This window comes from Aulostomus chinensis, chromosome 3 (assembly GCF_037954235.1).
Source record: "Aulostomus chinensis isolate RoL2024-O1b breed Wild chromosome 3, RoL_Achi_v1.0, whole genome shotgun sequence".
NCBI classification, from domain to species: Eukaryota; Metazoa; Chordata; class Actinopteri; order Syngnathiformes; family Aulostomidae; genus Aulostomus; species Aulostomus chinensis.
This window is the reverse complement of record NC_141322.1, coordinates 5637033-5648605: the sequence shown is the minus strand read 5'-3', so window position 1 is coordinate 5648605 and position 11573 is coordinate 5637033. Positions and strand designations below refer to the sequence as shown.

At 42.5% G+C, this 11573-nt stretch overlaps 2 protein-coding genes across 3 annotated transcripts; both read left to right on the top strand.

Annotated features, from left to right (window-relative positions):
* The first annotated feature begins 5433 nt into the window (after positions 1 to 5433).
* On the top strand, positions 5434 to 7420 carry LOC147267426 (E3 ubiquitin-protein ligase TRIM39-like). The gene is made up of 2 exons (XM_086200579.1): positions 5434 to 5887; positions 6036 to 7420. Exons 1-2 carry the CDS (start codon positions 5834 to 5836, stop codon positions 7284 to 7286), a joined length of 1305 nt encoding a protein of 434 aa, XP_086056705.1. The 5' UTR covers positions 5434 to 5833; the 3' UTR covers positions 7287 to 7420.
* Positions 7326 to 9111, top strand: LOC147267425 (G0/G1 switch protein 2-like). 2 transcript variants are annotated; one of them, XM_086200580.1, is made up of 2 exons: positions 7326 to 7495; positions 8075 to 9111. In XM_086200580.1, exons 1-2 carry the CDS (start codon positions 7415 to 7417, stop codon positions 8438 to 8440), a joined length of 447 nt encoding a protein of 148 aa, XP_086056706.1. In that variant the 5' UTR covers positions 7326 to 7414; the 3' UTR covers positions 8441 to 9111. The 2 variants fall into 2 exon arrangements, with proteins under 2 accessions (XP_086056706.1, XP_086056707.1); XM_086200581.1 differs by lacking the exon at positions 7326 to 7495 and adding an exon at positions 7543 to 7926.
* Positions 9112 to 11573: the final 2462 nt, after the last annotated feature.

Genomic DNA, 11573 nt, shown 5'->3' with positions numbered 1-11573 from the left:
ACGCTATGATACAGTGTGTGTCAGAGTCACACCCTTCCCAACCACTCCCTTCACTCCATGAATCAACACACACACACACACACACACACACACACACACACACACACACACACACACACACACACCCTACAGTCAAGATGACGTTTTACTGACAAAAGAGACTCAAACAACAACAACAAAAAGAAATAAAACACTACAGCGAAATAGGAGATCGACACAGATTTAAGAAAAAAAACAGGCAAAGTATGTGCAGGTAATATGTTCAGTATTTAGAGATTCAGGGACCTGAATGCTAATAACTTAAGAATATTTCTATTTCAATATTTCCAATTATATGAAAAAACAACTGCATTGTATTTAACATTAACTGTAGGACATTAACTAGCACATGTTGTCATTGTCAACATTTTAGCATGCTAATATTAGCATTTAGCTCAAAGCACTGGAAGCTGCTAGCATGACTGTGCTTTTTGTCCTCCCTAAAATAGACAGTCAATGCAATTATTATATTTATAATATTATATTGAAGTTTTGAAAAAAGTTAACTGGCTCCATAACACAATAACTTTTCTTCACGTTTATAAAATAGCTTTAGCTATTTTTTTTTATTGGCAGATATGTCCACTAGTGGCCAAAACAGCTCGTCATATGTGGTGGAGGTGTAGGATATTTATGACTAACTCTGTTGTATGTATAATAAAACATATACAGTTGCCTTGAACTTAGATTTCCATTTTTTTCTTTTTAAAGAAATCTTTGGTTATGGGGTGGCACGGTGGTGCAGTGGTTAGCACTGTTGCCTCACAGCAAGAAGGTTCCAGGTTGGAGCCCCGTCTGGAGCGCGGGATCTTTCTGTGTGAGTCTCCATGTTCTCCCTGTTCCTGCTGGGTTCTCTCTGGTACTCCAGCTTCCTCCACAGTTCAAAGACATCAAGAGGGGACCAGGTTAATCCAGACTCTAAATTGACCGTAGGCGTGGCTGGGAGAGCCAATGGTTGTCTGTCTCTATGTGTTGGCTCCCCCATGGACTGGTGACCTGTCCAGGGTGAACCTCTCGCCCAAATGCAGGTGGAATTGGCTTCAGCCCCCCCTTGCAACCCTTATGAATGGATGGATGGATGGATGAATGGATGGATGGATGGATGGATGGATGGATGGATGGATGAATGGATGGATGGATGGATCTTCAATTGTTAGGACTACAAACACCAAGGTAGGTAGGTTTGTTAAAATATAACAAGTTGGACAAAGTCGCAACCAAAAATTAGAACAAAAAAAAAGAAATCTGTCAGTTGTGTATAATAGGAGATTACATAAAGGCCCATTATATAGTAAAGACGATAGACAATGATGTGGCAGAAGATGGTGGATCTGCTCTGGTGGCCCTTTTTGTCATTTAAGAAATTGAAGAGAACTTAAAAAGCATGGAGGATGAGTTGATTCATGAGGAATGGAGACTAAATGTGATGTCAGCTTTATCATCCAGTAGCAAAACGGCAAAATACATTAATTCCCTGTGTTGGCTAGAAACTGAAAAGTCTTAACATGAAGTCACAAGGTGTATTTTTATTGTTTCAGCTTGTATTATGGAAGTAGACATGGTGTGTTACTGAGATTTGTTTGCAGAGTGGCTGCCAGTGACTTGAGGAGGGAAACTTAAATTCCTGAAATGCCAGAATTTACAACAAGCATGTTGCTACAAAGTCCAATATTATATATACAGTGTAGAAGTATGTGCCCTCTTCTCACTTTACACGAATAGTATCATCTGATCATTACTGATCTCTGCACCAAAAACAAGATAACCTGAGTTAACGTGGGAATCAGAGGCAGTCACTGGTCATTCTTTATGCCCAGATTTAACAGCAAAGCACTCATGATTTCATTATTTATGTTTTACATGGATTTATCGCCAAAACTCATGTGTTTTTCCATCACAGTCCTGTGGGGTGTAAAAGTAAAGTCACTCCTTCTGGCCTGGAGGCCGTGTTTCTGTTCCACTGGGCTGCATGCTAGAGTCCCCTGAGTGTAACAGAAGAGTAGCCCGAGGGCCCTCTGAACACACACCTTAAGTTTTTCTCCGTTAACCGCAGACACACTTACTAAGTCCAAGTGCAGGGTGTGTCCTCTGACTCAATACAAACGCACACTCACTCACTAATATACACACATACAAGTTTGCAAACACACACAAGTACGGTCATGCCTTCAAGAGCTCGGAGTGGCGACTGTGATTTATTTGTTAGTAACAGCCTGGTGTTTCCTCTCTCTCAACAGGAGGCCATAGTTACAGCGAGGCTGAGTACAGGCAGATGTTGCTATCGTGAAGTGGTAAATATAACCAGCATCAACACACACAGACACACAATTTCCACGAATGTGATAATGTAACACATCCTTATACAAGGTCTGTCCAGATCTGTTCAGGTGAAAGCCTACGTTTGAAGCTGTAGTTAGCGTGAACGGGGGAATATTATTAGTGACATATCAGAGTCAGCTGTGTTTACAGGGAATTTCCCACTTGTCTTCATCATCTCATAAATAATTTCACAACGAACAGTCGTACAGAATCCATATCCTCCATGTTTTCATAAGTGGAATGTTCAGAGGTACGACTGTGATTTAAACACTTTAATTTATCAAGACCTAGACATACTTCTGTCACTCTACGGAGACAGCAATGTTGTTAAGTACCTTATTACTTCCAAAGTAAGGTAATTCGCAATATGTAAAATAATATATTTTGAAGTTGACTTGCACAACATGACCAGAGTGATCCCTGAATGAGTTTGGCCATCCAGCTTACAGATGACGTTAAGAAGCCGGTGAACTTTACCCAACAACTTCTTTGCTATCAGACTAAAATATTGTAAGAAATGTAACCTCTCTTGTCATCTGGGTTCCTCCAAATTAGGCCCAAACATGCCTGCTGTGTGGGATGGGCTTGTACATCTACAATATATCAGGCCCACCAATTCATTACTATGTGAATAAAATCGTTCTTCCGATTGGTCCTAGAGGTTCTCATTCATATTATTACTCAAACAGGTGCCTGAGAAAAAGAGACAAGAACAAAAAGTGAGATTATGTAAGGTTTTAAATGGGAAAAAAAAGAGGTTTGTTCAGACTTCACCTGAACTAATCCCTATGACACACCCTCATCACTTCCAGGGAGTTGAGTGTGTGAGAACTGATGTTGCAGCACAGAATGATGTCATATGTGGAAGTGTTTAAGTTGTTTATGTGAGGCTTTCACACACACACACACACACACACACACACACACACACACACACACACACACACACACGCGCGCGTATATATACACACATACATATATCAACTAATCATATATATATATACTATATATACTGTATATATATATATATATATATATATATATATATATATATATACACACACACATGCATACACACATACATATATATGCATGCTTAATTTCTTTTCAAATAAAATAAGCCATATAAGGTATATATTCTTGGGAAGGCACCTGAGTGCTGTCTATGTGTGTGTGTGTGCTCAAGGCAGTGTAGAGTTTGACATCGTTTTTACTCATTCAAGCACAAATAAGTATACATTACTTGAATTTTTAACAGTTTAAGAATTATTAAAAAGCCGGATATTCTCCCTTGGACATTCAAAAACCGTCCTACTTTTCCTTTTCTTCTTTCATTGGAACTTAATGGCCAGAAAGTAAAAACAAATGGTTTTAAAACCCAAATCATTTAACACTTTAATCTTCTAATATCTGAGATACTGAGGTCAAACAAGTCCATTTGATTTTTCTTTCTAAGCAGGAAATTTACAGAATTGACAAATGCTATTTGGAATGATTGCTCCACTTCATGTCAGTGTGCCAGTAAGTCATCGCAGCGCCAGCCTGCAGAACACCCAGACTCTCATCTGTGCCAGTCTCTGACGAAAAGCGTCAGTCTTGGTTCCCAGCGGTATACAAACCCAGGAGTTTCAGTTGAACTCTGAAGGTTTACACAACTCCAAAATGCTGTAAAAGAAGGCGCAAGCCTGAATTAACCCGATTCAATTTTGTGCGATTTCCAAACTGACACAATTTGACTTGTTTTAACACTAATTCTATTAACACCTCGTGCTGTTGTGCATCCCGCTCCTGCTTGTCTGGTACACCAGAGAACGAGGGAGCAGTGAGATAATATGACTCAGACATCTCGGCACTTCCTGTGCTCCCATATGCTAGTCATCATCATACGTGTGTTCGTGTGTGTGTGGTGCGTGTGGCGCGAGTGGTTGAGCCTGTCCGCTGTACGCTATAGTTCCAGTCTGGCCAGAGGTGAGCGCAGCAGCAGTGTCAGCAGGGTGACTGAGTTTACACAACCTTTCCCCTCATTTGGAGAACGTAGATGTGGAGGATTCACATGGACTCAGCAGCACATAGAAAGAATTAATTAACTCAGATGGATAATTTGACTTGTAATCAAGGGGACAAGTGAAATTAGAATAACAAAAAAGCATAAAAACAAAAACTGCTCTTCCTGGAATAAAACAGAGAACACAATGATACAAAAACAATCTGTCTGGTCACCTGCAGGGATCCCAGCCAACATTCTCTGAAAACAAACAACTGAGGATCATCACAAGCCCCACTTGATCTGAGATTATTTATAGTGTCTGGAAATGTGCTTAGTAAAGCAAATTACATCAGCATGAGTTCCTCCATAGTTCCTCAGGGAGAAATAATAACATGATTATGTGGAGCTTTAATGGAATTGAAATCAGACCATCGTACAGAACAAATAATGTACAAGATTTATTCAAAAAAAAAGGAAAAAGAACTGGTCCTCTAAAAAAAACTGGAACAAACAAGGAAGGCTATTTCAAATATTTCCTGCCTTGTCAGGGACATTCTTGAAGCACAACAAATGTTTACATGAAAATGTGTCATTTATAAAGATGTCAGTTCAGTCGTCCCTGTCTTGAGGCGATCTCACCGCTTTCAACAATGGAGGGTCTTCAACAGGGAATCCCCCACTTTGACTGTGGTCAAGATTGCCCAGTGTAGTGCAAATTAAAGGTCCCTAAGGCAGCGATCAAAAAGTGCAACAATAAAATGAAATAAAAAAGCAAGCTAAGAATTAAAGGCAACAATTTGGCAACAGATATGTGGAAGACAGAGATTTCAACGTTCTGTGAGACTCATGAAACAGTGAGAACCAGTGGTTGCTGTGTCACTTTCTCTGGCATTAACTTTACTAGTGAATGTACACAGTAAATTCTAGGAATAATACAGGTAAAAATATGACCAAAGATCAAGCCCAAATGGAACGAGGCTATAGAAATCTAACAGGAAGCACAGCAACCAATCACATGCCGTAAAATTGTTGGTGTTTTTCACCAGAGCTGCTGATAAGATACTCCACATAACTGTGATTGATGGCGGTCAGTCTGTTGTCTTGAATAAAACCATAAATGTGCAGGATTGTAGTTTTGACAAAAATCCAGAGTCATGTTTAAAGGAACACGCCAATCCAAAGGAGATGAAAGTCGACAGTTGTCCCGGAATTTCCTTCACGTGTCATTCTGAGGACATGCGGCCCGTGTGTTATCTTCTTAGTGGAGTCTCATCCTCCTGATCTCTGAGATGTGTCATTGATCTCAGGAATTCTGATTGACTGACAATGTATCAGAGGACCAGCGAGGTAGAGGGTAGTGTCGTCTAGAACTGCACGATCGACGCGAACTTCAACCGAGCAACTACTACGGCCGAGGTTTAACCTAAACCTGTGAAGAGAATATCACTGACTCCGTTTTTTTTTTGACAACCAGTGCCAGCCGTTAAAATGAAAAGAAAAAGAGACGAGTCATTTTCCACACACGATTCAGGGAAGCGCAGAGTAAGTCGAAACACTCCAGTATCAAAGTAAATCCAATCAAATGTAGGAAACAAATGAAGTGCTCGTAAAAGTGTTTTCACCTTCATGCATGTACTCATAGTGAGATCTGTCTGAGGCACTAATGAAGAAATGTGATTTGTGTTCCCAGCGTGTGGATACGTCTGCTGCAAATGTTCTGCTGTCTGAACTACAACTTCGCTGCCCCATATGTTTGGATGTCTTCACCAATCCAGTCACCATAACATGCGGGCACAATTTTTGTAAAAACTGCATCACCATTTTCTGGGATGTCAGTGACCAGTACAAGTGCGCCATGTGTCAAAAGGTGTTTGACATCAGGCCTCAGCTACACATCAACACTTTGTTGGCTGAGGTTGTCGCTCAGTTCAGACGCTCATCTGAGCTGAAGAAGACCAACGAGGAAATCCAGCAAATGATTGAGGAGAGACAACTGAAGATGGAGCAGATCCAAAAGGCAGCTGACCTGAGTGAGGAAAACGCAGACAGAGCGATAAAAGATGCTACTCAGTTCTTCACATCTCTCAAGGAGTCTATTGAGAGAAGCCTCCAGGAGCTCACTGAGAATATTGAACAGAAGAAGAGAAGAGTTAAGACCCAGGCGGAAGAGTCCATCAAAGAGCTGCAGCAAGAATTGTCAGTGCTGCTGGAAAGAAGCTCTGAGGTGGAGCAGCTCTCAAACTCCCAAGACCACCTCCACACCCACCAAGACATTGAAGCCCTGAAGGACGGTCTCCCCACCAAAGACTGGGCGGAGGTCTGTGTCTGTCCTCTGACAAACGAGGGCATTGTGGGGGAAACTGTGGCCAAGCTGAGAAAGACCCTCACCAAGGACATGAGAAAGTGGTTTGTTGATGAGCTGAAGAGGGTCAAGCAGTACTATGTGGATCTGACTCTTGATCCTGAAACAGCTCATCCTGATGCCGTCCTGTCCGGAGGCAGGAAAATAATTAACTATTCAAAGGAGACCAAGAAGGACGGGGAGAATGTAAGAAACCCCAAGACATTTTCTGCAGGTCAAGGTGTCCTGGCAGAGCAGAGTTTCTCCTCAGGAAAGTTTTACTATGAAATATGTACAGCAAAAGTTAACATGGCCTTTGGAGTGGTCAGAGAGTCCAGCAGAAGCAAGGAGGTGACTCCAATCTGCCCTGAGAATGGCTACTGGGCTATAAATCTGAGGGGGACAGAGGGCTATGCTCTTGATGAGCCTCTGGTCCCTCTCTCTCTTGAGTCCGCCTCTCCATGGCTGGGGGTGTTTGTGGATCACGACCAGGGTCTGGTCTCCTTTTATCACCTGCAGGCTGCAAGTCTCATTTACTCCTTCAGTGACTGTGACTTCAATGGCCCACTTCGCCCCTTCTTCAGTCCATCTGTCATGTGACCCTGAGCAGTTTCCAGTCCAAGTTGGTTGCTGGTGTTGTGAGTCCCTCCCAGCCTCATGAATATTCAGCAGCTGTCATTGTGGGCGGGGACAGTGAGGATATAAACGACCACAGTGCTTCAGTGAAGATGCATCCTGCCACTAACTGGAGCTCACGAGTGCAGTCAAGGTGTCTGGAACCTTCGGTCAACAGCAGCAAATCCGTCACAGTAAGTTGTTTCCTGTCATTATGTTGCAACTGCATGTGCTGGACTTGAATGCAGAGGAGGCCCATTAGACCACAACGCAGAGCTGCCCACATGGGATTTTAGCACAGTCAGCTCAGTTTGTTCTGGCTGAGCAGTTTTAAGTCCTAAAATACAACAACAAAAAAACATGTAGAATGTGGAAGAAAGGGCAGCATCACCTATGAAGTAGATGTCAAACAAGACCACAATGGTCATTTTGACCTGAGGCAGGAAAAGTTAAGTCATGATGGCTGTGTTCCATTTAGGTGAGTCTCACTCATCATGGAACAATTAATGGAATCCTGCCATTGTAAAGTTCTTCATACAAGCAGAAGACGCGCCCAACACTGCAGATTTAAATGACTATCATCAAGCTCTGGTGCCAGAAATGAATGAGCATTCATTTGAATCAGGTGTGTTGGATTACCTAAGACAGGCGCCAGGGTTAAACACTGCAGTTGAAGTAATTTAATGACTGAAGCTGTCCTTGATGGATACATGTTTGTTTTTTTTTTAAATTTTGGTTGATTTGAGTATCAATAGTGTTTTTGTTTTTTGCAGCCCCTCGTACATCCTACAGCTGCAATGGAAAGCATGCAGGAGTTGATCCCCTTCGCCAAAGAGATGCTGAGTCAGAAGCCCAGCCGGGGTATGCTCAAGGTCTATCTGGTAGGGTCTGTCTTTGCCGTACTGGGGACGGTAATCGGTCTGGTTGAGACGGTGTGCCACCCCTTCTCCTCTGGTGAACCAATGGATGCAGAAATGATCTACATGATGACCCGGGAGCAGAGGACTGCTGAGCATCAGGAGGCGGCGGATGATGACGATGACGACGATGATGAGGAAGCCCTGGCCATGACCCTGACTCCCTCAAAGACTCATAAACTCAGCCAAAGGAGCGCGGCCAACCGGCTGCATGCTTCATAAAGCCTGGCAGTCAAACCCAGATGACTTATTTATTTATTATTGAACTGCTCCTGCCCACCCACTGTGCTGCATGTATACAATCTGAAGCTTTAGATGAGTGACTGAGCATCTGAGCTGCCAAACAAATGATGCCTTCAGGTGCTGTTGGAATTGTTGCTCTGTATAATCACTGGATGGACTCAGACTCAAGGCTCGGGTCAAACAGCGTTGCTCTCAGTCGACTGAAAGTGTTAACATCCAAACGGATGCATGTGTACGTGAGAGCCATAATCAGATGTGCATAACTGGTAAAACCTGACTTTTCTAACCTCTCTTACCAAAGTCTGTTCAAAGTGAACCTGGTCAAGGTCCTACTGACCCATTAAAAACATGTATCTGCTGCATTTGACCTCTTTTGCATTGAGAGGAAGAATGTAAACTGAGAAACTCTTTGGGGCCAAAAACTTCACACCAGAAGCCCCTGAAGAAAGGAACTGAGAGCCTGAAGTAGCTGTGAGTGTTTAGTGGCTGCAGTGTGCCCCCTGCTGACTGGATGTATCTGAACTCTCACTCCAACCACATCCATGTGTTGACTTGAGACCAAGAGCAATGTTTATTTTAAATATTAAAGCAATATGTTGTAAATATGACACATTTTTACCTATCAATAAATTTTATATTTGCAATCCTGATGTTTGGCCTGTCTTCATCCTGCAAGTTTAACCAGCTGTGATGTGGCAAACTGTCTTATTGTGTGTTACTCTAGACTGAAATAACATGTTGCTCTGTGTGTCTAAGCTCCAGGAGAGGCTGCCCCAGTATCACACACAAGGTACCCCGAAAAAGGACCTGTAACACAAATGGAAGCAGATGAACCAGACTTGTAACATGTCTACTGTTAGGAAAGAGTCCCATGTTTTGTTTTTCACACAGCACACGGAGTCAAAAGCCCAGACACCACTGAGCATGAAAGTTGAGAAGGGATGACTATACTGCCTGTTTAGGCGTTTCAAAGGAACTGGTGTTGGTTGTGGTTCCAGAAACAAGTTTCTGTCTCCTCTGTATGCTGGAACTAAGAACAGCTGCAGAGGTGAAAGTGATCTGCTCCAGGTCCTCCTCCTTTGCAGAATTTATTTTCTAAAAGAGGCCCCATTGGGCTCTTTGCTCTGGTGAATATCAACTCTTCCTCATATCTAGAACAAGCTGGACTGAAGATGAGGTTTTGGGGCCTTCCTAAGCTGCCTTTCACCGTGATACATTCATGCAGCTGTCAACGAGCTGGGACTTCCATGAAACCCAATCGGAGCTGAGTTGTACGATGTAACACGCATCAACATATGAGGTGATGATGTCAACTGATAATATCGGTGTGATTTGACTCAGTGCAGCCTCACTGGGTCGCGCTCCAAATGAGATGATCCACTGGTTTCTCTCTCGAGTCGCTGTGTTTGCTTCTCATCCTCAAGAAGCATTCACACACAGACAGATGGGTCTCTTCCTATTCTCCAGACAGACGTGATGAAAAAAATTAGCAAGCCAGTGCAGGAAGAAATGCAATTCCGCAAGAAAAGATCCAAAATCACATCAGACACTAATAGTGGGGTGCCTGAACACTCAGTTATTTGAAATTGATCTTAAAGTGTGGTTTTCACCTCTAAGTTGAAGTTAATGGTCTACAGAACAATTTTGGCCCAAGTGTCAAGCACCCAGGTAAAAACCGGCCTCCAGGTGGCGCTGCAAAATATAAAAACTTCTATACTGTTGATTGGATCGTCCAACTTGAACACATGAGGTATGTATGAAATCAGAATTATAAATAAGAAAGAAAAAAGAAAGTCATAATGTTTCCACACAGTTGCTATGGAACATTATTTTTGTTGCTATTTTAAGGTGTGCATGGATTGCATTCAATCATATACAGAATGGTGTGCTTGGTGAAAAATAAAGGTGACTGTAGAGTTGTGCTATCCCACCACCAGGGAGCAGACTCGTAGTTGCCTTCAGACAGTTGACAGCTGACTGAGTGACATGTTCATACACATGGAGTGGAATATGCTGATTTCTCTCTTGTGAAATGAGTATTTTGGGAAGCAGTCCTCCAATGGATCAGTGCAACCATGAGGAGGCTGACACTCGAGTCCTCGCACTTCTTCTCCATGCCCTCCAAACACTTGGGATGGTGCATCCTGGAGACACAGATGTTGTTGGAATCCTACTAAGTAATTTCCCTCATATCAAGGCTTTGAATGCCACTCTTGCCACAAACCTGGGCACAGCAACATGCAAAGCCATGGCTCTCCTCCATGCATTCGCTGGATCAGACAGCACATCGCATCTTCCTTCAAGTTCAAGGGTAAGCGATCCTGCTGCAAGTCAATGCGCGAAATTCCAGACCTGACAGAGGAGTTTGTGACTATTGTCGACACTCCATTCCAAACCTCACCAAGGCTGAAAGAAGTCGCTGGAAACTTTGTCTGTAGGCTATGCTCAAGGGAGGAAAATGATGTGGCCCTCATTGGAATGAGGTCGTTCTCACAGACAACTAAAGGGTTGTGGAAAGAATTCTCCCAACAGCTTTGGATCAACATCTCATCAAAGGAGTGTCTTACAAGCAAGCATCTGGACAACAGCCCACAGGCATGTGTGCACCTGTATACATTTGAGCATTGCGTTATAGATAGGGGGCTGTGAATAAGGTCTACGTCAGGGGCCAGCAACATTAAACACTCATATACCATAGAAAAGAAAACACAAATGGCTCAACATGAAGAAGAATTAAGACAACACTGCATATATCGTATTTTTACTGTTATGAAATCAATGAACTGCTACGGTGAAAACAAAATTTTATTTCTACATGCTACAAAAACATTTCTTCAGGAACTTTTCTTTTCTTGGATTTATCCATGGTTGTGCTACCGGGTATCGGAAAGTTATATAAACTGCATGCCAGCGGTTGTCACACATCCGCGATCGTAAGGAATATTTTGTGCGATAAGAAATGGAACACATTTTATTTTGATGCTACAAGATCACCATCATATTCAAATTTAGAAATGAATTAAAAAACTGACAAAATAAATTTAAATCATCCAGCCATACATCCATCCATTTTCTTCCACTTATCAATCTGTGTGAGTCTGCATGTTCTCCC